At 37.8% G+C, this 27,888-nt stretch overlaps 2 protein-coding genes and 1 long non-coding RNA gene across 5 annotated transcripts; all 3 read right to left on the bottom strand.

Moving 5' to 3' along the window:
• Positions 1–3,255: 3,255 nt before the first annotated feature.
• Positions 3,256–5,549, bottom strand: LOC115927265. Its single transcript, XR_004065531.1, has 3 exons — positions 5,401–5,549; positions 4,450–4,604; positions 3,256–3,944 (listed from the first exon to the last, which is right to left on the bottom strand). It is a non-coding gene; the product is annotated as an uncharacterized LOC115927265 (long non-coding RNA).
• Positions 5,550–11,408: 5,859 nt separating this feature from the next.
• LOC115927266 (proton-coupled folate transporter-like) lies at positions 11,409–26,064 on the bottom strand. 3 transcript variants are annotated; one of them, XR_004065532.1, is made up of 4 exons: positions 26,002–26,064; positions 15,588–15,671; positions 14,965–15,121; positions 11,409–12,193 (listed from the first exon to the last, which is right to left on the bottom strand). XR_004065532.1 is itself a non-coding variant. In XM_030992964.1 (4 exons), exons 1-4 carry the CDS (start codon positions 16,249–16,251, stop codon positions 12,082–12,084), a joined length of 360 nt encoding a protein of 119 aa, XP_030848824.1. In that variant the 5' UTR covers positions 16,252–16,381; the 3' UTR covers positions 11,409–12,081. The 3 variants fall into 3 exon arrangements, 1 of the variants encoding a protein (XP_030848824.1); XR_004065534.1 differs by lacking the exon at positions 26,002–26,064 and adding an exon at positions 16,392–16,450; XM_030992964.1 differs by lacking the exon at positions 26,002–26,064 and adding an exon at positions 16,245–16,381.
• Positions 26,065–26,072: 8 nt separating this feature from the next.
• Positions 26,073–27,073, bottom strand: LOC115927267 (proton-coupled folate transporter-like; the record flags this gene model as incomplete). Its single annotated transcript, XM_030992966.1, is given in 2 exon segments — positions 26,073–26,144; positions 26,898–27,073. A coding segment is annotated over 1 exon segment (131 nt), but the record flags the coding sequence as incomplete, so codon positions are not given.
• Positions 27,074–27,888: the final 815 nt, after the last annotated feature.

Consider the following 27,888-nt stretch of genomic DNA (forward strand, 5'->3'; position numbering starts at 1 on the left):
ATTAGCAAAACCTAATGGCACCATTAGGAGACCAGTAGGAATCCCAACTGGAACCATTAGGAGACCAGTAGGAAACGAGTACAAATCCCCACTGGAACCAGTAGGGTAGCAGTAGAAATCGATATAAAAACCATTAGAAGACCAGTAGAAAAGAAGTGCTGGAACCATTAGACAAGTAAAAAAGAAGTCATCGAACCATTAGGAGACCAGTAGGAATCCATACAGAAACCATTAGGATACCAGTAGAAAACCAGTAGAAAACCCCAATGGAACCATTAGGAGACCAGTAGGAATCCCAACTGGAACCATTAGGAGACCAGTAGGAATCCATACAGAAATCATTAGGATACCAGTAGAAAACCAGTAGAAAACCCCAATGGAACCATTAGGAGACCAGTAGGAATCCCAACTGGAACCATTAGGAGACCAGTAGGAATCCATACAGAAACCATAAGAATACCAGTAGAAAACCCCAATGGAACCATTAGGAGACCAGTAGGAATCCATACAGAAACCATTAGGATACCAGTAGAAGACCAGTAGAAAACCCTAATGGAACCGTTAGGAGACCAGTAGGAATCCCAACTGGAACCATTAGAAGACCAGTAGGAATCCATACAGAAACCATTAGGATACCAGTAGAAGACCAGTGGAAAACCCTTATGGAACCATTAGGAGACCAGTAGGAATCCCAACTGGAACCATTAGGAGACCAGTAGAAAACAAGTATGAATCCCCAATGGAACCAGTAGGAGACCAGTAGAACACAAGTAGGAATCCTCAATTGAACCACAGCATAGGTTACATTACATGGTTGACATTTTTTTGATCAGTTTAAATTCTACTACATCAATGCACTTCCAACACAGTACTCCTCACAAAATCTGCCAGCCCTTGTTTGTTTTTTTGTACTTTAAAAGGGCATGCTGGTCTGCAAAGTAGACACGAAAATGACAGGAGCTGGCATGAAGTTTGCTTCCAACACAATTAACTATTTTCTCGAGGTTCAGCCATTTCTCTCGCAAACGTCTGTTAACAAAAGACATCACAATCATGTTGGTTCATCTTTATCATATTTAACACTTAACAGTGTATCCTTTAATTATCTGTCAGAATATCATACATCATATAGTGATTACAATGACATGAACGTTTAAAAGCAAGGTTAACAGCTTAAATGAAAAAGGATTTTTTTACACATTTCAACAACAAAAGAAGAAATATAAAAAAAAAAACAATGTTAAATTGGCTAATTATTGTCTAGAAATTATAGCCATTTTTAACAAAGAGAAATCAATCTTGAAAATTTGGACTAGATGTTTAAAAGAGTAGGTTTGGCAATTTGCAATAGTTATCTTACGGTAGCCATCATGAGTAGAAACAATGAGAAATAGTTTTTGCCGAGAAATTTCGTTTGTAATTTTCCACCATGGAGAATAAGTTCATTTGCACAAATTTAAGTACTTCATTCATGTATATTAAATAGAGAATAATTCACAAATGATTACGCAAAGCATGATTTTGACCTGTAGATTGTCATAGTACATGTAAAAGATTGATATGAAGTTGCAGCAATTGGAAATGTAATATTGTGTACTACATAATATAAGCCTACTACATTCACAAGCAAAACAAATTCATTTACGTTCTTACTATTTTGACAAGTGCTGTGATATGCTGTTCATCAATAAATGTAACTTGATAGTACAGTGTATTATGACAAATTATGACAAATCGATAAACAAATGAAATATGGTCCATATTTAAGAAGGGTTTGAATTTAAAAATGAAATAGATTTCATAATTACGAAAAATATAAATGGGTGCATAATTCTGGAATTGAAAAAGGGGCGTTAATAACGATATTGAAATAGGGTTCATAATTCGGCAAATGAAATGGTATTATTTTGAATATGAAATAGGATTCATTATATTGACGGTTCGTAATTCCAAAAAGGATAAAGGGTTCTATTTGCACTTTCAGAATAATAAACTTTTGGAAGTATATTGAGCCTTATTTAATTTTCTGAATTATGAACCATATTTCATTTTTGGAATTACAAATCCTAGTTCATTTTCAGAATTAGGAATCCTACTTCATTTGTAGAATTATGAACCCTTTAGAATTTATAAAATTATGAACCCTCAGAAAACGACATAACAGTTCAAAGATTTCCTATCCATATGAATACGTGTACTGTACGTAGGTCATTTTCGTATTGTAATCAAATTTAATGAATACGGTAGGTCCTTGTTAAGTGCCTCATTACCAATTATTAAATTCACCTGTTACGAATAAATGTATTTAAATAGTCAGAATACAAATTGAATACATTACGTGTTGCTAGTACTATAGGTAGGACAAACATTATGTCTTGCCCTACCTAACAACACATAATGTTTGCATTCATGATATCGCATTCTGACTATTGAAATACAATTATTCTTAATAGGTGAAAGAGATAATTTGTTCCGCGGCACTTTGATTTGATTTATAACGAAAATGGCCTAATCACATTATGTTACATAGGGCTTACCCTTTACACTTTTTAAAGGGAAATCCAACCTTAACAGACAACTATACTTTTAAAAAATTGCAAATTAAATCTGACAGAAAATAAGGTGGTTATGGATTGTTGAAAGCTGTAATCACTAAACCTAAGGGCATTTTAAATTGGCTGATTCGGTAATGTCACTATGACGAGCTGCTGGACTACTTTCCCATTTATTTCAACACACAAAATGATTTAAATATTTTTTTTCTTCAAAATGTATGATTCACGAGTGGCTTTTCTATGTAGAGGACCTGTAATAATGTGCTATTCATAATATATTTTGAGTAGTTCTCAAAGGGAGAAGGCATTTAAAATAAAAAGAGAATTTATTATATTTCATTAACAAATGGGAGAGTTGTCCCATGACTACAGGTGTAATAATAATAATAATAGTGGGTTCTTGTGTAGCGCTCATGTCAGTCAGATTTGACCCTCCTGGCGCTCCCGATTATTACCCTGGCTTTAGCACGGCTGCCATATGGCGCTCTAGCATTTCATTGAGATATGCATGGATTTAGTGATCTCATATTTATATATTATCACAACTCCCTTTATATTGGCCCGATTTATTTCAAACTTTCGCCTTTCTTTTTCTCTTATTTTTCAGCTTCCATTTCAATGAACTTATTACAAGGGTTGGATTGTCTTTTAAGGCTCGTTCAGATATGATGCTGGAGTTGATATAAAGTTCTATATGCTTTACATTTCTATATATTATAATACAGAGATCACTGAATATGCGCAGTCCAAAATATACAAAAACATGTAGGTCCTTTGTTTCCGTTCACTTTAAACATAAAACAAAACTGCAGCATTTTTGGAATTTTTTGGGCGGTTTACGTGCCATACCTGAATAAAGTCTTAAGTGCTTAAGATTGGAATCGATTTGTATTGCATCTACCTCATTCAATTTTTCTCTATTACCAACTTATATAATTTGCCACAGGTTTTAGGAATTGACATTGTGATATGAAGGGGGTGGGGTCGAGTATGAGACTGATCTACTACATAAGCATTATGAAACAGGTCTACTTCATAAATAGTAATAACAAATTTATGCAAATACAGAGATCTTTTACCCAAAGTGTTAATATGTATGTTTGTAAACCCTGGAATTCATTAAAATGGCAAGTGACATGAATGGGCATCTCAGTTCTACATCTAAGCTATTCAGGTTCGTGGCTATAACTCACTCCCCCCCCCCCCCCACCCATCTCTCTCTCTCGATATCTCTATAATGAAGGGGAAAGTAACCTCTGTGTGTGTGTAGACCTCATTTTGGAGATATTCCTCTTCAGCTTGGACTCATGGTTTAGATTTTGGGTGGAATCTCCTGTATAATGCAAGTGCTGCTTGATCCAGGGTACATACCGGTACACGCAAAGAATTCTAATGCATGAATATAGAGCAAAAAGAAAGGAAAACAAGTTAAGAAAAACTTTTATCCATTTTAAAACTAGAATGTAAACAATGAATTAAATAATGAATTATGTCAGAAAAGTGCAGTTTCAAAGATTTATCAGAAATAAAATAATCTCTCATTGCTCACAAACATAATGTCAACATAATATAAAACATACCTTTGCATTTTAAACATTTGTTGTCAATGCAAACGTGAATCAGGATTTTTTTGCAAATAATTATCAATACAATTCTAGTTTGCTGATGAGAGTAGAATCAAAGCTCTATTGCTAAGGAGGGAAAAGAACACTGTTTGAAACTCACAAAATATGGTCGGTTATTGCAATATACCTGCAGGTTTTAGTGATCTAAAATTAATTGAATTTTATATATTTGAAACTTAGGAAAAATAAGCATTTCGAATCAGTGTCATGATCAGGGAAAAATTAAAAATATATGTACAGAAATAATACAAGTACATCTACACAATTACCGATAATGGCTTCAACTGTGTCACGAGGCTGCTGAATGCTGATCCAGGAGGTTGAGAGAAAGTAGCATTTTCTGCATGGTCTCACGTCAATATAGGCCTACTGTGTCCACAATATGCTTTGAATCCACTGTTTGGCAAAAGATGTCAAAAGATGCCTACAATTAATAAGAACAAAAATAAAGTTAAAACAAATTGAACGGTTGATGCATGTGCAACACACATACATGTAGGCCTACTACAAACTTCTTTGTACAGCCTGCGGGGGAGGAATTTTGTTTACCATTTACGGGTCTAGCTGTTTATTTCCAGATGAGGGCTTCTGTTTATATTGTGCGAAACTGCGAACACACCATAAAGTGATTAAAGCCCCCTTCCCCGCTTGTCTTGAAATTAGGGTGCGTTGCAGAAACGGAGTACCGCCTTAACGCACTCTTTCGGAATAAGCGCGGGGGGGGGGGGGGGGGACGGCGGCTTGTCTGATTATCAAGATATTTATGATTGGAATTCAAAATTTCCAAAAACGTTTTCCCCAATGGTTTTATAACACTACAGTCTATTGGGGAAAATGAGTATGGTAAAACCGGTCACTCAAAAGTCAAAGATTTTCACTTTTTGAGGCACTTCATCAAGTTCATGATCATTTTGAAGCGCAATTTTGTTAGGGCTTCAATATTACACCATATCACTGACACTGATAATACGTAGGGCCATGCATCATAGATTTAACATTGTTAAACGATGCCTTTAAAGCCATGTGTAGGTGAATGCACAAACTTGCATCAAGATCTAACATAAAAATACATGGATGGGACAATACAATACATTTCTCATCTTTGCGGCAGGCGTTGAAAGCATTCCTAGTAGACACGATCATACATTAATTACTACGTTTCAAAACAGAAAACAGTTACTGCACATATTGCAAATAAATTAGGTAAATCTAAGACTTACCCATATTGAAGAATAGCAGGGGAAAACAAAGTAATAAAAAGATTTTGTCTCTCTGCTCTGGCTCCTGTAGCTGTTGAGGATAGGAATGGCTGTCTTGCTGTCTTGTGTGTGTGTCATAAGGCATGGCCTGGCTGGGTACACGCACACACTGCATGCATTGATTACATGTGCACACACACACAGTGCTAGTGTAGCCCAGAGAGATGCCAGCTGTGTAGCCGTTTAAAAAAGGCGGCAGTCGCATTTTGGGGTTTTGGGGCTTGTATAGTCTTGATCAATATTGCAGACCTTACGGGCATATGTCAAGATGTTGCACAATCTGTAAAATAAAACTATTAATATAATGACTAATGACATTTTAGAGTTTTTCATCCCTGTTTTGGGGTTTTTAAATAAATATAGTCAGACTGATTCAGAGGCGGCGCTAGATCTTACTGATTTCTATTTGTTTCAACTGGTTTTCAAATCCATTGACATGGGCTCGATCTGCTGGTTTGTAACGGTTTCTAATGGTAATTGACTTAAGATTTTTACACCCAAGTTCAAACCATTAGAATCTACTGGTTTCTATCAGATTCTAGTGGTCTTCAAAACCATTAGGCTCTACTGGTTTTGTAAAGGTGTCTAATGGTTTGACTTAAGATTTGTGCATCCATGTTCAAACCATTAGATCTTACTGGTTTTTATTGGTTTCTACTGGTCTTCAAACCATTACAGTCTACTGGTTTGTTAAGGTTTCTAATGGTTTGACTTAGGGTTTTTACACCCATGTTAAAACCATTATATTCTTCTGGTTTCTATCGGATTCTAGTGGTCTTCAAAACCATTAGGCTCTTCTGGTTTGTAAAGGTGTCTAATGGTTTGACTTAGGATTTTTACACCCATGTTAAAACCATTAGATTCTTCTGGTTTCTATCGGATTCTAGTGGTCTACAAAACCATTAGGCTCTACTGGTTTGTTAAGGTTTCTAATGGTTTGACTTAGGATTTTTACACCCATGTTAAAACCATTAGATTCTTCTGGTTTCTATCGGATTCTAGTGGTCTTCAACTACCATTAGGCTCTACTGGTTTTGTAAAGGTGTCTAATGGTTTGACTTAGGATTTTTACACCCATGTTAAAACCATTAGATTCTTCTGGTTTCTATCGGATTCTAGTGGTCTTCAAAAGCATTAGGCTCTACTGGTTTGTTAAGGTTTCTAATGGTTTGACTTAGGATTTTTACACCCATGTTAAAACCATTAGATTCTTCTGGTTTCTATCGGATTCTAGTGGTCTTCAAAACCATTAGGCTCTACTGGTTTTGTAAAGGTGTCTAATGGTTTGACTTAGGATTTTTACACCCATGTTAAAACCATTAGATTCTTCTGGTTTCTATCGGATTCTAGTGGTCTTCAAAACCATTAGGCTCTACTGGTTTGTTAAGGTTTCTAATGGTTTGACTTAGGATTTTTACACCCATGTTAAAACCATTAGATTCTTCTGGTTTCTATCGGATTCTAGTGGTCTACAAAACCATTAGGCTCTACTGGTTTTGTAAAGGTGTCTAATGGTTTGACTTAGGATTTTTACACCAATGTTAAAACCATTAGATTCTTCTGGTTTCTATCGGATTCTAGTGGTCTCCAAAACCATTAGGCTCTACTGGTTTGTTAAGGTTTCTAATGGTTTGACTTAGGATTTTTACACCCATGTTAAAACCATTAGATCCTACTGGTTTATATCGGATTCTAGTGGTCTTCAAAACCATTAGGCTCTTCTGGTTTGTAAAGGTGTCTAATGGTTTGACTTAAGATTTGTGCATCCATGTTCAAACCATTAGATCTTACTGGTTTCTACTGGTCTTTAAACCATGACAGTCTACTGGTTTGTAAAGGTTTATACTGGTTTTACTTTACAGTTCCGCCTGATCACCATTAGACTCTAATGGTTTCTTGAAAACCAGTAAAACCATTAGAATGTCTCTACTGGTTTCTACTGGTTTCTAAAGGAATTTCGACCTGGGTTATTAAATGCCTAAAAACTCTGAGCTTCATGGGGCTCCGCCCCTGGACCCCACGCCAATTTACGCGCCACTTGCTTTGCCCTATTTGATCGCAAATACTTTGCCCCCCCCCCCCCTTTCTCCCACTTTGAAATGTAACATGTAAGAGCGGTGATGATTCGGATTTTTTTTCTCCCCCCCCCCCAAAAAAAAAGAGAAAAGTTTTTGCTCATTACGTCACTCCTCCCTCGTTCCTCGCGTTTCGTCCCCCCCCCCCCCCCCGGTCATGAAAAGAAATCGCCGCCCTAGTAATTGAGATATATAATTTCCAAACGGGAATAGCGAATCGGTTGATTTTAGTCAAGAAACATTGTTTTTTTTAGCTTAATTAATATCTTGACCTTGAGATCGAGGGAGCTATATAACAAAAAGAGTTTATTACTTACAATTTAATAACTTTAGACTCGATTTCAACCGCGACAACGAGCACTGAATATTGTAGGATCGCATATGCTTCCAATATATTTGTTTGAACGAAATTCATGACCCCATACCAAAACTTTGTATTACCTTTAACACCAGTAATAAGAATAATCATGACAGCAATGATAATAATAACAATAATAACGACGTTAAAATTAACAATAATAATGAAATAAGATTAATAATAGTAATGAAGAGTAAAAACGTTTTATACCGCATTATAATAATAATAATAATAATAATAATAATAATAATAATAATAATAATAATAATAATAATAATAATAATAACGAGTAACTGATAAAAGCGCTGTGCAATGAGTTGGACACAACTTGCCCAGTGACCAATCGTTTCGAGATCATTCTATAAACAATTGAACATCATGGTGTATAAGGCCTTAGCACTAGCTTAGAGGGGGTCATATTTACCGACAAATTCAGAAAACCATTCTCTTAACATCATTACAGATTATCATTATAAAACTATATGGTATTGCCCGGTATATACGTAGCGATCATTCAATGCATGATATTGAACTGTTTTAGGATTAATATTCATAATGCACTGAACATTGTATACTAGATTTATTAATAATAGCCAATTAAGATAATAAATGTGTTTCATATATATTGCGAGTACCTGTTTGTGTACATGTATTTTGTGATGAAAGTTTGAGTGTGTTGTCATAAAAAAACCTTTCTCTAGCTGTTGGTGTCGACAGCCGATTAGATGACTGTATTAGTAGAGCTATGTATTGTGGTAGTGAGGTTCATTCACTCGACTCTCAATGCCTCAATCTAAGGGTTCGGGGTTCGAATTTCCTCCTCTCCACCCTGCTGTAAATAGATTACTGGCGATAAGTTGATCTCTGATTTCATTGCTACTTTTCCTCATCCATGTTATTTCTCAAATGATGTAAGTATCCTCATTAGCTGTAGTACAACTAACATGATAATATTGCTCAAGGCATGGCCACACAGAGGATTTTTTATGTTAGGAACCGGGTAAAATGCAATAAATTATTGAAAAATTATTGCATTTTCTATTTTTTTATTTTATTTATGGAAACTGCCCCCTACCATAGCCCCCGCTGCGTACAGTCATGGTTCAGTGATAAAGCAATGGCCTCGTAACTGTGAGGCCCCAGGATAAAAACCGTGTCGATGTGCTATATTAGTGCCCTTTTGTGGGGCATTAATCCTCATTACTGTCATTTGTGACTTAAGGGCATAGGTCTTAAGCAGTCACGCAAAAGACACACTTGCACATTATTATTCAATAAAAACTGAGAATGTATACTTTTATCTAGATCTATTATTTTTAAATTATTTTTAAAATAATTCCATAAATTGGGGTAAAAAAAAAAATTCCACCTATATGAGCGACAGTGTAAATCCAGATCTTGTGTTATAAGTGCAATTACAGCCGGACAGCAGTGACCGTGACGTTCTGACAATGTTTAGCAGTATGATTCGATCAAGACCCTTTTGATCAGAATTCATTGGCGTGAGCCAACGCAAAACCCACATTAATTCATTCTACATTGTGCCACTCTCTACCCAGAGAGAGAAGGAAAGGGAGATACAGAGAGAGAGAGAGAGAGAGAGAGAGGGATAGACATAGAGAGAGAGAGAGAGAGGGAGAGAGGGATAGACATAGAGAGAGAGAGAGAGAGAGAGGGATAGACATAGAGAGAGAGAGAGAGAGAGGGAGAGAGGGATAGACATAGAGAGAGAGAGAGAGAGAGAGGGATAGACATAGAGAGAGAGAGAGAGAGAGAGGGATAGACATAGAGAGAGAGAGAGAGAGAGGAGAGAGGGATAGACATAGAGAGAGAGAGAGAGAGAGGGATAGACATAGAGAGAGAGAGAGAGAGAGGGAGAGAGGGATAGACATAGAGAGAGAGAGAGAGAGAGAGGGATAGACATAGAGAGAGAGAGAGAGAGAGGGAGAGAGGGATAGACATAGAGAGAGAGAGAGAGAGAGGGATAGACATAGAGAGAGAGAGAGAGAGAGGGAGAGAGGGATAGACATAGAGAGAGAGAGAGAGAGAGGGAGAGAGGGATAGACAGAGAGAGAGAGAGAGAGAGAGAGAGGGATAGACATAGAGAGAGAGAGAGAGAGAGGGAGAGAGGGATAGACATAGAGAGAGAGAGAGAGAGAGAGAGAGGGATAGACATAGAGAGAGAGAGAGAGAGGGAGAGAGGGATAGACAGAGAGAGAGAGAGAGAGAGAGAGAGACAGAGACAGGGAGAGAGACAGAGAGTGACAGATTTCACAAAGGAAGTTTGTCTGAGGTCTAAGTTTTCCCGTTTTTGTTTGTTTTATTTTATTTCTGCATATATTTCAATATAATAACAATGTACAAACTAAGTACTATATATTAGTAAGAAAATTAACAAAACATATATTATATCATAGAATAAATCCATTAAATATTCATACCTTTAAAAAAAAAACATAATTGACAAATCATTTAAAATTTGAAAAATGCAGGAGACTGCCATCTTAAGCTAGAGCTTGAACGTCTTGGCGGCCTCAGAAAAGGAACCTATTTGGGCGATCAGATACATACATGTACATGTATATAAACAGAAATAATTTATTATAACAGACTGAGACACATAAAGAAGGAAATCAATTGTTTAAAAATATGTAATGAATCTTCCTTGTAATTTACAATTGTTTGAAAATGTTATGAATAATTGATTGGCACTTGTGATAGCTGGTTCCATATGAATGTATATACAGTCAAACCTGTCTACAGCGACCGCCAGGCACGTACGCAGGATTTTTTCAAGGGGGGGGGGGGTCTTACATTTTTAAATCGGGCTGAAAATTTCGCAACGACTCAGCCAGTCGCTGAATAAGCGGGGAGGGGGGGGGGGAGTAAGAGGACACTTCTTTCTTTTTTTTTTTGGTCCAAAAAAAAATCGCAACGACTCGGCCATTTCCTGAATAAGCGGGGGGGGGGGGGGGGGGGGGGGGGGGGGGGGGGGGGGGGGGGGGGGCTAAGAGGACACTTTATTGGGGGGGGGCCGGGGTCTCGAAATTTGAAAAATTTACATTTTTCTCTGTTGGGGGAGGTCAACTTTTTTAGGTCAGCCATTGATATATTTTTTTATTTATTTTTGTTTAAATTTAAAAGGGGGTTTTCCTTCAAAATACACACATAAAAAATACCAAAGGGGGATTCAACCACCAACCCCCCCCCCCCCCCCCTGCGTATGCGCCTGGCGACCACCCAAGGAAAACACAAAAAGTGCTTGTTGTAGACAGGTGGTCACTAAAGCGGGTTTGACTGTACATAATATTACCATAATGTTATTAAAGGGGAAGTCCACCTGATATTTGGTTGGGTTTTGATAAAAAGAGACAAATTAGAGAAACAGATCAGTAAAATTTTGAGAAATATACGATTGAAAATAGAAAAGTTATGAAATTATAAAGTTGTCATCAGTGAAACAAAAAATGTAATTTGCTCTGTACAGAAAATCTTATAAACTTTCATTTTCTTACAAGGGTTGTATAAAAAAATAATTAAATTGTCATATTTAAGGTGAATGTATGATTGTGATTTTTCAAAAGGGAAAACACAATTATTTTTGGTTATTGGTTGCAAGATACGTCACAGAGTTGCAAATCTGTGTTTGGTTCATCACACCTTCAACAATTCATAACTTTTTCATTTTGAGACAATTTTTGCTCAACCTTTCACTGACATATTTCTCCAATGTTTCTACTCCTATTAAAACCCACTTAATATGAGGGTCGACTTCCCCTTCCACAAAGGCATCAGTTGTATTTTGCAGAGGGAATAAATGCTTCATCTACTGATCATTCTCTGGTGGTAGTAGAAGCTCTGTTTCATCATTAATGTATGTATTGATTGGTAGACGGCTCATCTACTGATCATCCTCTGGTGGTAGTAGAAGCCCTGTTTCATCATTAACATCTGCATTGATTGAATGATAGACGGCTCATCTACTGATCATTCTCTGGTGGTAGTAGAAGCCCTGTTTCATCATTAACGTCTGCATTGATTGATAGACGGCTCATCTACTGATTATCCTCTGGTGGTAGTAGAAGCCCTGTTTCATCATTAACGTCTGCATTGATTGAATGATAGACGGCTCATCTACTGATCATTCTCTGGTGGTGGTAGAAGCCCTGTTTCATCATTAACGTCTGCATTGATTGATAGACGGTTCATCTACTGATCTTCCTCTGGTGGTAGTAGAAGCCCTGTTTCATCATTAACGTCTGCATTGATTGATAGAGGGCGATTTCTATTTTCTCTTCCAAATCCCCTGCATTGTAGGGCACTGTGTACAAGGAAATAGAGGGAGGAAGAGAGATATACTTAGTTATTTTATAAGAAGATGACGTGGATCCCAATCAAAAGATTGGTTGAAAGCGTACACATGACCAGGCATTTATTTTGCCTAACAAGTTATTTGGATAATGACTGGTCATTATCCAATGGTAATGATCGGTCATTATCAAAATCATGTTATAAGACATCTTTTATTAAAAAAATAAAACATAATACTATAAAACAAATAATACACATCATTTTGTTTGGGCATTAGTGTAATTACCCACACTCGGTGCCTTCAAACAGTCCAAACGTATCTTGTGTGGGTAATTCTTACTAATGCCCTCACTGTTGTGTATTATTTGTATACTAATGAAACTAAATTGTAATGAATAATAATAATATTAATATTGGTAATGATAATAATAATAATAATTACAATGTAATCTTGTGTTTGTAATTACACTGGATATATGAACAAACATTGAATATAATGTAAACATAATGTGAATGTTCAAGTGATATATGTTTATTCTCACTAAACTCTTTTTTTTTGGTAATGTACCATGTCACATGTACATTTATTTTTATTTTTTGTATGTGAATAAAGCATGTAAACGTAACAAATTTCCATTTGGACCAATAAATTAGAATGACTGGTAGGTGTATTAGAACAAATCCCTGTATCCCTTTTCAAGAGAAATACAAATATTAAAAAAGTAAAAGGAAAACCGATCCGCTTGGTGAGTATCAGAGGGATGGTGAGATATTTTTTATTAAGGTTATGGTGGGAAAAACAAAACCACCACACAAACAAACATTCAGGCTCCATTAAAACTACACCTCATGGACATGAAAAACCCCCGTGGGGGGCGACACTAATACCTTGGTAATAGTAGACGCTACCCATTGGTATCAGTATTAGTGTAATATTGGGATGGTATCAGTATTAGTGTAATATTGGGATGGTATGAGTATTAGTGTAATATTGAGATGGTATCAGTATTAGTGTAGTATTGGTATTGGTATCAGTATTAGTGTAATATTGAGATGGTATCAGTATTAGTGTAGTATTGGTATTGGTATCAGTATTAGTGTAATATTGGGATGGTATCAGTATTAGTGTTATATTGGGATGGTATCAGTATTAGTGTAATATTGGGATGGTATCAGTATTAGTGTAATATTGGGATGGTATATCAGTATTAGTGTAATATTGAGATGGTATCAGTATTAGTGTAATATTGGGATGGTATCAGTATTAGTGTAATATTGGGATGGTATCAGTATTAATGTAATATTGGGATGGTATCAGTATTAGTGTAATATTGGTATTGGTATCAGTATTAGTGTAATATTTGTATTGGTATCAGTATTAGTGTAATATTGGTATTGGTATCAGTATTAGGGTAATATTGGTATTGGTATTAGTGTAATATTGGTATTGGTATTGGTATCAGTATTAGTGTAATATTGGTATTGGTATCAGTATTAGTGTAATATTGGTATTGGTATCAGTATTAGTTTAATATTGGTATTGGTATCAGTATTAGTGTAATATTGGGATGGTATCAGTATTAGTGTAATATTTGTATTGGTATCAGTATTAGTTTAATATTGGTATTGGTATCAGTATTAATGTAATATTTGTATTGGTATCAGTATTAGTGTAATATTGGTATTGGTATCAGTATTAGGGTAATATTGGTATTGGTATTAGTGTAATATTGGTATTGGTATTGGTATCAGTATTAGTGTAATATTTGTATTGGTATCAGTATTAGTGTAATATTGGTATTGGTATCAGTATTAGGGTAATATTGGTATTGGTATTAGTGTAATATTGGTATTGGTATTGGTATCAGTATTGGTGTAATATTTGTATTGGTATCAGTATTAGTGTAATATTGGTATTGGTATCAGTATTAGGGTAATATTGGTATTGGTGTTAGTGTAGTATTGGTATTGGTATCAGTATCAGTGTAATATTGAGATGGTATCAGTATTAGTGTAATATTGGGATGGTATCAGTATTAGTGTAATATTGGGATGGTATCAGTATTAGTGTAATATTGAGATGGTATCAGTATTAGTGTAATATTGGGATGGTATCAGTATAATATTGGGATGGTATCAGTATTAGTGTAATATTGGTATTGGTATCAGTATTAGTGTAATATTGAGATGGTATCAGTATTAGTGTAATATTGGTATGGTATCAGTATTAGTGTAATATTGGGATGGTATCAGTATTAGTGTAATATTGGGATGGTATCAGTATTAGTGTAATATTGGGATGGTATCAGTATTAGTGTAATATTGGTGTTGGTATCAGTATTAGTGTAATATCGGGATGGTATCAGTATTAGTGTAATATTGGGATGGTATCAGTATTAGTGTAATATTGGGATGGTATCAGTAGTAGTGTAATAAATATTGGTATTGGTATCAGTAGTAGTAGGTATGGTATCAGTATTAGTGTAAATGAATTGAGGTTTTCTTGTCTGTAAAGATGCAGCGAAACGAGTATGGTATCATTATTAGTGTAATGTCGGTATTAGTGGTAGTATGAAATATGCCAACCTTAACATTCTGCTCCTCAGGGAGGATTCATTCAGAAATCAGTGAGGCATTAAAATTTGTGTTGAGTGACAAATAAAAATATAAAAAAATGTTCAGGGAGGGTTGGCATCTCTGTAGCAGTAGTGGTAGTATGCCTTATAGTAGTAGTAGTGGTGGTGGTGGTGGTAGTAGTAGAAGAGAAAGATGAAAACTTACCCTGTAATGATAAAAGGGATGAATAATAAAGCAGACATGAAGAAGAAGACTGTAGTTGATAATACGTCGATAGTACTGTAGTATATTCCATTCACAATGGGTGAGGCAAGAAACGAACACAGACCATCCAATACACCAAGCGAAGCAAACAATGCCCCTAAAAAGAATAAAATCAGGGGTAAAAAACTTTTATCATGAGACAACCTTCACTCAATTCTACTGTTTTGTTCACAACAATATTATTTTCTTAAATAATAGATAATAGTACTTTAGCACATTGCTTAATAAATGCATGATAACACGATGGTCTGTATATGCATGTTAGAACATCACTGTATTTATGTCATACAAACTTAAACTACACATTAATGAAAGATTGTGTTTTCATTTAAGATTTAAATTGATCCAACTGAGTTTATTCCAGAGTTCTGGTGCTATTTTTTGATTTTTTCTTTTGAGATTAGGTCTGCACAGGAATTTGAAAGAGCATTTTTAGTTATATTTGGACTCAGATTGTGTTTGGGTGCATATACTAGGGCTAATGCACGAATATAGACAGGTGCAATGCCATATATACATTTGATTACCAGGAGAAGTAGTTTATATGAAACCTTATATTTTACCATGTTCATGATCCTGCACGACTGTTGAGAGGAATGTACGTATGACAGGAACGCCAAGGAGTTTGAACAATCCTAGAAAAGTACCTATGGAAAAGAAATATAAGAATTCAGGATTGTCTCTGACAAATAGCTGGTACCCAACGTTAATAGAATAACATCTATAATTGTGAAAATAATTCAACATGATACTAATTGTCTTGCATTTGTAACGAAGGATGAAGTAGACATGGTCATATATGTGCATTGAAATTAGATAAGTTGATGAAATGAGTTAACTTACTTGCAAAGATGTGAAAAGCATATTAAACAAATGAAATTGATTGCAAAGATGATATTAGTAGGAAATATGAGTGAAATTACTCGCAAAGATATGAAAAGTAGATGGAACGTGTGAACTTACTTGTAAAGATGTGAATAGCATATTAACAAATAAAATTAATTGCAAAGAAAATATTAGTAGGAAATATGAGTGAAGTTACTCACAAAGATATGAAAAATAGATAATAGGTGTGAACTTACTTTAATATAATATATATATTAGGCTTCCTGAGAGAAGTTTCAACTGTTGAAAGGTAATTTTTGGCTTGCACCAAGTAAATGAAGGTCACATACTTAAAAACATGTCAGAAAAAATATTGGAACCAGCAGGATTTGTACCTGCCATCTACAGCTTGCTGGGCAGCAACTCTACCACCAGGTCATCACTGGTCCATGAGACAGTCACGATGAATTGGAAACAAGTAGGCGTGGTCTTATAGCCATGTGCACTGAGATGAGAATAGTAGATTGAATGTGTAAACTTACTTGCAAAGATGAGAATTGTAGATGATTGTTTAAAGTTACTTGCAAAGACGAGAATGTGTGAACTTACTTGTAAAGATGAGAATTGTAGATGATTGTTTAAAGTTACTTGCAAAGACGAGAACGTGTGAATTACTTGTAAAGATGAGAATAGCAGATAGAATGTGTATTAGATGGAAATGGTAGATTAAATTAAATTATACTAAATGCTGGGCCATTAAAACAAATTAATGGTGTCTTCAAATCGGCTTTAGAAGAGGAAAATATATTGAAGAAGAGATTTGAAATTAACCTTAAATAAACCTTATTTTATACAACAAATGAATAAGCAAATTCAAGAGTAAGAATTCTTTTACAAAATCAATCCTGCAGGGAATATCAGCTGTTGACATTGATTAAACAATTCAAATTAGATCTAGATCTATCAGAGTCTAGAAACGGAACAAAGTCAAAAGATGTCCAGAGTCTATATGGACTGTGGTAATTATTCAAATCTGAAGAAATTTATGATGCGAGAGTTAATGATAATTTAACTTATGATTGTCTCTTCAAACTTTCACTGATGGATTTTTGCTGGAGAAAATTAGTAGAAGCTGAAGTAAAGTAACTGCACGCAAAATCTCAGACAATTTTAATAACAATAATATAATAGATCACAATTATAACGCGCCTAATACTTGTTTCTAGGCGTAGTATATATTATGACCCCAGTCATCGGATTTAGGCTTACCTGCACACAATGTATGCACATTCTCCACTCACTGGGGAGTATTCCGGCCAGTCACCATTTTACAAGCGCGCACTTGCTCATCCAACCACATTAACTTTTGCATCCTATCAGATACCCATTTAACACCTGGGTGGAGAGTGGAAAATGTAGATTAACGTCCTGCCAATTGCCAAAGGATATTAGTGCTGCGGCGGGACTCGAACCCTGTACCTTGTGATAGATCTGCAGTCGGGTGACTTATCCACTAGAACACGCCCTAATAAAAAAAATTTCGAGTTTACAGAAGAACAGTCAACGTATTATGACGTTTATGTATCAAAGATGTAAAAGCACCAAGTTTTATTAGCGCTTATTTGTTTATGATTATAATTATATGATTTATATCAAACATGCCTACTCAGTAAACATGCACAAATACTATCTATATATGTATGTCCGAAATGTACATACTTCATATAGCACAACAAGTTCACAAAATTAGTACATCATCTAAATAGGAAGGTCCTTATTTAGCCAACCGATTGTCTCATCATTGAGCTCTCGAAGTCCAGAAGCACTGTGAGGGGATTTGTAGATAGGACAAGCATCGATGACATGATCCAAAGTTTGGGTCTCTCCGCAGACACAGTTTGCCAATGGATCAGCTCCAATTTTATGCAGGAAAAATTGTGCACGGCGAACTCCAGATCTGATACGGTCGAGGTTAACCCAGGCTTTTCTTGAGAGGTCGCTACCGCTTGGATTTGCACAGGGCTCTGGGATGAACTCCTTGAAGTTGGTAGTAGACTTATTCCACTGCAGGTCTGACCAGCGTTTTGCTATCCAAGTGGGTAAGGTGGAGGGAGGCTTCTCAAGCGGCAGCTCAGCAGCCTGTGTTGCAAAGTGTCTTCTAGGGAAACGATGTCCTTCAAAGGCAGAGGAGGAAGGAACAAGGCATTTATCTCTGTCATGCTTTTGGGCATGCTTATAGTGTACTGCGCATATCGTCTGAGCTGAGCTGGTGGTATGCCAGACAGTATTGGCAGGTTGCTGACAGGTGTTGCAGTGAGAGTTCCGCTGATTAGTCTCATAGCATCCTTGAGGCATGGGCGTAAATCCTTACGTAATACCTATTGTTCAGGGGGGGGGGGATGAATGAATAGATCATCCTCCCCTGAACAATAGGTATCAATTGCAGATTTACGCCCATGCATTGAGGACAACATCAACCTTGTGTACATGGGTGCTGTGGCTCCATGCAGGTGCAGCAAACACCAGGCAAGAGCTAGAGTGGAGAAGGAAATTAGAGCTAGAGTGGAGGTGCGAAGGGTGGTGAAATCAGCTCCCCATCCGGTTCCTGCAAGCTTCTTTTAAGGAAAGACACTCTTGCTTGGGTCTTTTGAGCTGTGGCTTTGGCATGCTCGTGGAAGGTGAGGCTTTGATCAAGAGGGACATCTAGGTACTTTGGTGTAGGGTCGAAATTCAGCCTAGACCCATTCAGTAAGATATTCAACTCTCGATTGGCGCATCAGTTTGCCAGATGGAAGACGGAGGATACAGTCTTCGGTATGCTTATCTTGAGATGCCATCTGTTGAAGAACTCAGCTAGCATACTCCGGTCCTTCTCCAGTGATGTTTTGATTGCCTCGAAGGAGTGATTGTCGAACCCTAGTGCAGTGTCGTCTGCATAGCAATACTACCGTACATGCATTTCCCCTTGGGCATATCAGAGACATAAGATGTTGGAAAGTATATGAGCGAGGACAGAGCCTTGCGGCACAACATTGCGGAGTCTCCTCTTCCTACTGCATTCGCCATTTGATGTTTCAAGAACAAATGACCGATCTTGTACAAGAAGCATGATGAATTTCACAATTCTCATGGAATGATCTGCAGGGTCTTGAGGTATAAGCTATGGGTGCCATACTGTGTCAAATGATGCAGTAAGGTAGACAAGAACTGCACCAAACTTCTGCTGCTTCTGGAAGGCCGTCTCTATGTTGTTTACAAGCCGGACCACTTGGTCGGTGGTTGATTTACCTTTCCTGAAACCTGTCTGTGTAGTAGGTAGCTTCTCTTCGACAGTGTCAACGATACTGGCAAGTAGCTTGTAGATGTGAGATAGCTCTTGTCTGTATTCTTGGGCTTCAGAATGGCAATAACTTTAGCGGTCTTCCATTTTGATGGAATAGTGGATGTTGCCATGCAGGTAGAGAGAAAGGCTTGTAGCCAGGAAGTAGCTTTGTGACTCATGTTATTGCGGAACTCTGTGTGGATGTTATCATTGCCTGGTGCTTTGCCGGACTTTATTGATTTCAGTGTAGTTTCAACCTCATCCAAGGTGAAGGCTTCAGACATGGAGGTTGACTCTGGAGTGGACTTGAGGAGGTTCTTTATCTCAGAGGTCACAGAGCGAGAGTGGGTTTAGGCCTAAGTGGTTTTATCTTACCACTTTCCATTGTTAACTAGGATTGAAGTAATGGAGTTTGCAGTAACAGAACACTGTTTTGGAGCACTGCTTCGACCAGTGAGTTTGTTGATGGTAGTCCAAGCCTTGCGACTAGACTGGGTAAAGTTGATCCCAGAGACTTCTTCTTCCCATCTAATCTTCCTCTTTTCTCCTAGTAATAGCAGCAGGTCGTTCTCTACGGCCTCTCTTTCTTCAATGGTCTTGGACTTAGCACAGGATTCATACAGACGATCCCATTCTTCATCCAGCATGGAATATACGGGTGTCTTTTGCCCCTGGGGATGAAGGGTTTTGCCGCCTGATGTAACATGGAGCAGAAAGCAGAGTAGGAGTCATTCATATTGCTAGTGGAGGGGTCTGGCAGTCGAGATGTTAGTTTGTTTGTGAGTTCCTGGTACTTGGGCCAGTCAGCTTTTCTGAAATTCCATCTCTTCTTTGGTAGGTTGGAGAGTTGAAGCTTGAGGTCGCTTGAGATGATGATTGGACAGTGGCCAGACCTCGGGAACTTTGGAAGGACAGTTCTTGAGCAGGTGTGTCTGATGTTTGATGAAACCAGTGACAGATCGGGGCAAGTCCATGATTGTTGCTCCCTGAGTAGAATGTGGGGTTGTCCTTGCTGTCATACAGTATCACTACCTCCTGAGATTCAAGCCATTAAAAAATGAGCTTTCCATTCTTGTTGGTCTTAGGGTATCCCCAGGCAGTGTTGCGACTGTTGAAATCTCCGCAGACAAAGGAGTTCCGGGGCATCTTTGGGAAGAGTATGATTTCAACATCTACAGGTGGTGGCTTATACAAATTGCAGAAGTGGGTTCCCATGGCGTCAAAGGTGCTCCACTGTAGAGCTGAGTTCACAGGAGATCGCCCGGTGGTGGATGCTTTTATGCCTTGTTTGACATAGGATGCAATTCCATGCTTCTTGTGTGGTATGAAGCAGATCAGATCGAAACCTTCAGTCAAAGGTGACGCCTTAGACGCAGAATTCTGAATAAATCGCCTATAGTAACCAGCGAGACCGAGAAATGACCCAAAAAGGCGCATTGCAAACCTTCTCACAGATCTTTCCTCGCGCTCTACAACATGACCAAGGAACTCAACACTTGTGCACCCTAACTGACATTTACTAGGGCAAGCAGTCAAACCTGCTGCTCTCAACCTCCTGAACAACTCACTAAGTGCAACCAGTTGATCATCCCACGTGGAAGTGTCCAAGGTGTTTCATAAATCTGTTCGTAAAGTTACACATGACTTTACAAACGACTTGAATATGAAGTGCCAGATAGGATGCCCAAAGTTTTTCCTGATGTTTTAACAAAGTGTGACTTTATTTCCAATAACCTCAATTAAATTATAGCAAAAAATATACTTTGTATTAAAATGTTTGTTATAAATAATAAGAATGTTAATTTACATCTGCACAGTTCAAGTTGAGTTGATGCAAATAAAAATTATATAGTATCCCATTTGGCTTTTCATATTTAAGTCATTCATAAAGTCATGCATGACTTTACGAACAGCTTTATGAAACACCCCCCTGGACTGTCATCTATGTAGTAGTAGTAGTAATAGCTGTCTGTCACAAAGCGACAATGACCGTCTTCACTTTCATGAAGGCTGCTTGCAAAGGTGGGTAAGTACTAGTAGCTCTTGCAAGTTACTAATGGCACTCCCTTGGGGAACTGGTGGCAGTTTCACACCGGCGAGGACAAGCCAGGACGGATGTTAACCACTAGACTCTGCAGTGACTGGTCAAAGGATGTCGGGAGTTCCATATCGTTAATCGCCCTCAATGCTGTCACATTGGTATGGTTTTCTGTTAGGGTTTGCTCCCTTAGCCTTAGATTCTAAAGAGCAGGGAAAAAATTAATATTTTTTTTTTTTCGGGGGGTATTTTTCAAACTTGCCTGCATGAAATTAACACTCTAAAATGTGTTATGCATTGAATTCTATGCAAATTTACAGGGGCTCTTTTCTGATTTTTGGGGGCTCTTTTGGGCATTTTAGGGGCTATTTCGCCCAGAGCCCCCGTGTATTTTTTTCACTGCTAAAGAGAACGTGAACCACAAGGCAGTGGTTACAACTATGTATGGCAATAACAATTAACATTTATTAAAAGAATGAGGCGATTACAATTACTTGTATGTTGGTTAAGTTAAGAGTACTAATTGAGTACAACCAAATACTACTTTTAAGTACTTCATTGATTATAGAGCTGTGATAAAAACAATGATTATAATAGAAAAACAAAGTTTTTTTCCCTCGAAATAAGTGCACAAATTTTAAGGAAATAGAGAGTAGATCGAAATACCTTACGTTATCAAATTAATTTGATTAATAAATTGAGAAACTGATTATAATATATTATGAATCAATTGATTTGGTTGAACCAGAATTAGAATTACTGGTAGAATTAGAATTAGAATTGTCATCTATGTAGTTGGTGACATTACTTATGCCCCTCTACAGAGATCTCACACCCTACTGAACAGGGCTCAAATTAATTTTTTGTCCACGGGGGCTCTTCCAGATGTTTCTGCCCTTGCGCGATCGCCTCCAGCTCCAGCAGACATGCGCGGCAGCGTGCATACGTACCACTACTAACGGCACAGTAGGCCTATAACCACTGCTGACGGCGGCACTGCAGTTGCGAGCTGAATTGGTAATATAGGCCTACTCATAAAACGAGAAATCTTGCACGCTAATCTAAGTTCCATTTCATTGGTTTAAGGTTTGAAATTGAAACTCAATATTGTGTTAAAGTTATAACAGAAAAGATAATCTTTATTTTATAATTCCACGGGGGCGATTTTTAATTTTGCAATCGCCCCCGTGAGCAACTTGACGGGGGCGATTATGTAGCTCACGGGGGCGAATCGCCCACCGCCCCCGTGTATTTTGAGCGCTGCTACTGAATGTTGCATGTGCGTTTACAAGCCCAAACAGCATCACTAGAAAATGTAATAAACCACTAGAACTACGAAAAAGCAGCCTTTTTCCTAGCATCACCTGACAGTGCTATTTGCCAGTAGCCTTTGCTCAAGTCTAATTTTGAGAAATATCTTGACCCTGACCCTGACAAACCAGCAAACAACCCGTCCACACTTGGGAGAGGTTCTGTATGAAATACAGTAATTTTTATTCAATCAACACCTATATACAAAACCTATTGCCCCCATCAGGCGTCTTGACAACCACTGTAGGAGACGAATATGGCGACTCTGATTTCTCAATGACACCCATGTCAAGCATCTTATCAATTTCCTCTTCTATAACTCCTCGGAGATAGACAAATTCGGTCCAAATTTCACATTCTCGACCATTTCCTGAGCCTCTGAAGACAGAACTTGAGTTCGCAAACTACTTGAGACTAAACGACCATCAAGACCTTCATCCACATCATCCTCCTCATCAAAGCTTGATTGATCACATCCATGGCTCCATTCACATTCACATCATCACGCTTGACCTTTCCATCGACCCTGTTCGTATATCTCTTTAATAGATTCACATGGAAAACACACACTTTTCCATTCATATCGAGCCAATAGTCATTTCACTTTAAGCTTACCTACTACTCTGAATATACCGTTCCATTGCAGAAGAAGCTTATTATGATCAGTCGGTAGAAGAATCAAGACCTTATCTCCTGAGACAACATTTCTCTTCCTCGCTTTGGCATTGTAATTGCCTGCATACCTAGAAACTGCCAAATACGTAGCTCCTCATGAGCTGCCTTCAAAGGACTCTCCAAAGTAAAACGTTCCTTGAGATCCGTCACATACTGATAAGTCAACTTGACATCAGCATCTTTAGGCTGTCCACTCCACAACTCTTTGAGAATTTCAAGTGGACCTCAAACCTGCCTACGATAGATGATTTGAATGGCAAAAAACCAAGTGAAAATCGCGCGCAGACCTAACAGGGGCTAAATACCTATCCCAATCTGTCGGTCTATCGCACAAACTCTATTGATAATCTACTGCTTCAATGTCTAAATAACCTCTCAACCAGACGATTACAGGCCGGATGATATGGAAAAGTGGTCAATTGCTTAATGGACAACAACCTACTGACCTCCCGCTTCAAACCTGAAGTGAATTGACTACCATAGTCAGAAAGAATCTCCTGGGGAACACCTGTATGGCAAAACACACCAACTAGAGCCTCAGCTACTGCGGTGGTCTCGACATTAGGTAATGCGACTGCTTCTGATAACGAGATACAAAGTCAACAGTTGTATTAGTATTATACATACGATTCTTCCTAGAACTTACATGATGAATGGGACCTACCAAATCTATAGCTACTCTCATGAAAAGGATATCGATTACAGGCATCTTGCCAATCGGCACCTTGGAAACTCTTCCCTTCTGAGTTGTTCTCTGGCATATATCGCAACTAAAACAAAACCTGACAACATCTGCCGAATACCGGGTCAAAAGAAGCATGTCGAAATCTTCGCTGTGGTTTTCCCAATACCGTGATGTTCACTCAAGATTCCTTCATGGGCTAACTTCAATACTGCCCTTTGATATACCTGTGCTGTGCAACTAACCGTTTTACAGGATTGCTTGAAGTCAATGCTGGTTTAAAAACTCTATATAACAACCTATCCTCCATTATGAAATAAGACCATCACGAACTGTAGCTGAGCCTGTTCTCTGGCCTTCCTCAATGTAGGATCTATCCCTGTTTTTCTCTTAATCTCCTCTGGAGATACATTAGGGATGGCATGACTAAAGGTTGTTGGAGTTGCTGAGACTCTCTAGCTTGCGACCGTGTCTGCACTGCCGTTCCAATAGCACTACCACGACTAGTGTTACTTCCTCCAGAACTATCTAGCTGAAGCACACCAAACTCTGGAGTATCATCCCCAGTCGAACTACTCTCCTGACCATCTGTACCAGTGAAACCACTCTCAGGAATTTCACTTTGAGGTGAACTACTCTCAAAATTATCAACCTGAGACAACCTTAACTTCAGAATTATCAATCTGAGGCAAATCTCTCTCCCAATTCAGAAGAGGATTACCTACCAAATGAACATGTTCTATTTCCCCAAGAACAAGATCAAAGACTGGTGATTTACATGTACATGTATGCTCTTGCAGTTCCTACACAGAAAGGGGACCTAATATCTATCCTAGCCACAGGAAATCGCCAAAATGTCCCGATCTATAAGAATTACACTCAATTTACTTATACCAGTGAACTGATCACGCGTGACTAACAATTTCCTAACAACTTGCCATGAACATCCTGTAACGTGCAGAACACTATAAACAACCTGGGATCCTATCTTCCCATCTACTACAGGCAATTTGCTCCTTAGCTTAAAGCTGACATGCAGCCCACATTACTGATTGAGCTTCTCTCCTCAAAGTAGTCTGCAACATGTGCAATTACAGATAATACAAACAACAGTCCACATGTGTCGGTATTATCAGGTTCTGGGCAACCAGGCAAACACTAGGGATAGTCAACCTTTCCTATCTCTGCTTTAGTACCAGAATTTCTCTCAGCAGCCTTATGCTCGTCTACAAGACCTGCAGCAAGTAACCTACCTTACAATTACCGGTATTAGCAAGATGTTCCAAACATAATCTTCTTAGTCACCGACAGAGATCTAGAGCCACCATTATTCCTCTTCTTATCTCCATGAGATGATTTATCTGGAAATTTCTGTTTCCTACTATCAAAATGCTTGGGCCTACCATTCCCAAATTGACCAATATGAGCCTCAACAAATGTATCAGCAAAACTAATGATTTCCGAAACCGACTGAGGCTTTCGTTCTTTCAGAAACATTTCTGAAATGTTTATAAGACCTTCAGAGGACTTTTCTGTCTCAGACAACTACATCCACCTATCTACTTCTACTTCTACGATGATACTCAGCAGGATCCATAAGTCAGGATGTAGTGCTGAGGAAGTATCCTAGGTAGTGTCCTATCCTAACCAAGTACTGACTTGGAGTCTCACCTGACTCCAAAGGAGAAAATCTAAATTTCTTACGGATACCATCACAAGTCATATTCCCTTGTAGTATTACACTTTCTCTAAAATCAACTTTATCAACCTAGTATTTTGTCTTTCCTAATGTCAGCCTGAATAATTGTCTTCTTATCTTTCTATCATTAAAGAAAATAATCGCAACTTCCAAATTCTTTTTTTAAAGTAATTTCCCCACGGATCCCCATTGAAAAATGGTTAAACACAGTCGCTAATTTAAGATAAGATTTTCCCAACGTGTAGGCTGATTTGAAGACACCATTAAAAAAATTGGCCCAGCTAGCCGTGACCCAAGTGTTTTCCAGCACGCCGCAACCCGAGTGTGCAGTATAAGCTGATTGAATGTGTAAACTTACTTGCAAAGTTGACATTAGTAGATTGAATGTGTGAACTTACTTGAAAAGATCAAATGTGTCAACTTACTTGCAAAGATGAGAATAGTCGATTGAATGACGTAGGTGAATGCTAATGCTAGAGTATTAGCTACACAACTCAGATAGCGATCTGTATTATCCACAGGTAGCCAAGTTTGCACCATTGGAAGATGCCTGCTCCACTTACCGTACCTGAAACACACAATAAATGCAATGTATTAGCACACTGTGTAATGTCACTTTCAAAATGACTTTTCCCCAATTTGTTTAACTATTGTTCCTACATTAAACAAAAAAGGAAACTTAAGACTCTACAGTCTTGGGTTGCACATCATCTACTTTAAATGAGAGAGGGAGCATAGCAACAGAGAAAAAAGTATTTTGGAAACGTTGGACCTTTTTCAAAGGAAATACTATTCTTGGGAACCACTTCTATCTTTACTCATAATAATAATAATAATAATAGGCAGTTCTATAGCGCCATCTATCTAGATAATTCTATGCCGAGGCACTTTATTATACCCAGGCTCTAGCCTAGCAGCCGTTTATACAGCGCTCCAGCATTTCAAGGAATTAATTCCTGCCAGGGACCCATTTACATCACCTGGGTTGAGTGTGGCAAATGTAGATCAATGTCTTGCCAAAGGACATTAGTGCCGCAGCGGGACTCGAACCGCGGACCTTGTGATCGACAGTCCGGCGACGTTTCCACTCGACCACGACACCTCTAATCCAAGGGTCCACCTATAATAGCCAGAAAGCCGTTGTGACTCGTTAGCGATGCAAACTCTAATCCATCCCTTAAAATTCAAATTGCACTGCCCCCATATTAAACATTCCATCTCGTTCAGCAATAGCAGAACACGCCCTTAATACTGAACACAACATTCAATGGGATGATACCCACATTATTGAGTTATCCATCTGATAGATGGTTAGTCTTACCAATGCCTGGTATAGCTAGTGAAGTAGTTATAAAGAATCCAATAGTTATTGAGTCCCAGCAAAAGGGTTGTCCTTGCCCATAGAGCACGGTGATGGCAATCCCCCTTGGATCACGATACCAACTAGAAGACTCACAGCAAACATTGTCAGCAGCAGATACAGGCGATTATCTGTTTGAAATAAAAGAGTAAAAAGACAATCATGATATTAATAACACAATAATATTTTTTGTATGCATATCCATGGAATCAGCGTTGATCAGTGCTGTTTTCTAACAAAAGGGCCCCTGCAAATGCATGTAGATCAGATCAGCTCACATAATTATAATTAAAAACTCTACACTTATACCCAAGACCCTACCCTCGCCTGCCATCAGAATGCATGTTGCATTATAAACTACATGTAGTTGCTAATACAGGCAAATCTTATCAATCCAAAATTCCAAGGTCCCAAATTTGCAAGATATGTTACTGTTATTAAGTCATGCAGTTGCTAATCAACATTTATTAAATCCACTACCATTAATTTTGTATATATGTTAAAGGCCCACTGCACTACTTGTAGCTTCTTGCGCCCTCTATATAACAAACCATGCCTAATCGGTGACCATTGGTCCCCCATGATCCTCTTTTTCTTATGTTACTGAGAGCTGAGTTAATGAGATAACCACCTGTCCAGTGACCTTGCAGGGCAGTTTAATCCCCCCTGTAAACTATGGCAGTACGCTTTAAATTCTATGGGGAGTAGTCTAAATAGAATTTAACAAATATACAAAATTAACGGTAGGGAATTGTTAGAATTTCTACTAGAATTTTAGTCACTATCCATAATGAAACTGGTAGAATTTCCTGACCTTTTTCTGGTATACCTTAATCAATTAAAGGTAAAGACCAGTATTGGCAACGCCCAATTTCAAAAAATGAAATGGAAGCTCTCATTACCAATCATGTGAAAGAATATGTTTTGACTAATACATGATGATAAAAAATTT

The sequence above is a fragment of the Strongylocentrotus purpuratus genome, unplaced genomic scaffold (assembly GCF_000002235.5).
Source record: "Strongylocentrotus purpuratus isolate Spur 01 unplaced genomic scaffold, Spur_5.0 spur5_scaffold_20, whole genome shotgun sequence".
Classification (NCBI taxonomy): domain Eukaryota; kingdom Metazoa; phylum Echinodermata; class Echinoidea; order Camarodonta; family Strongylocentrotidae; genus Strongylocentrotus; species Strongylocentrotus purpuratus.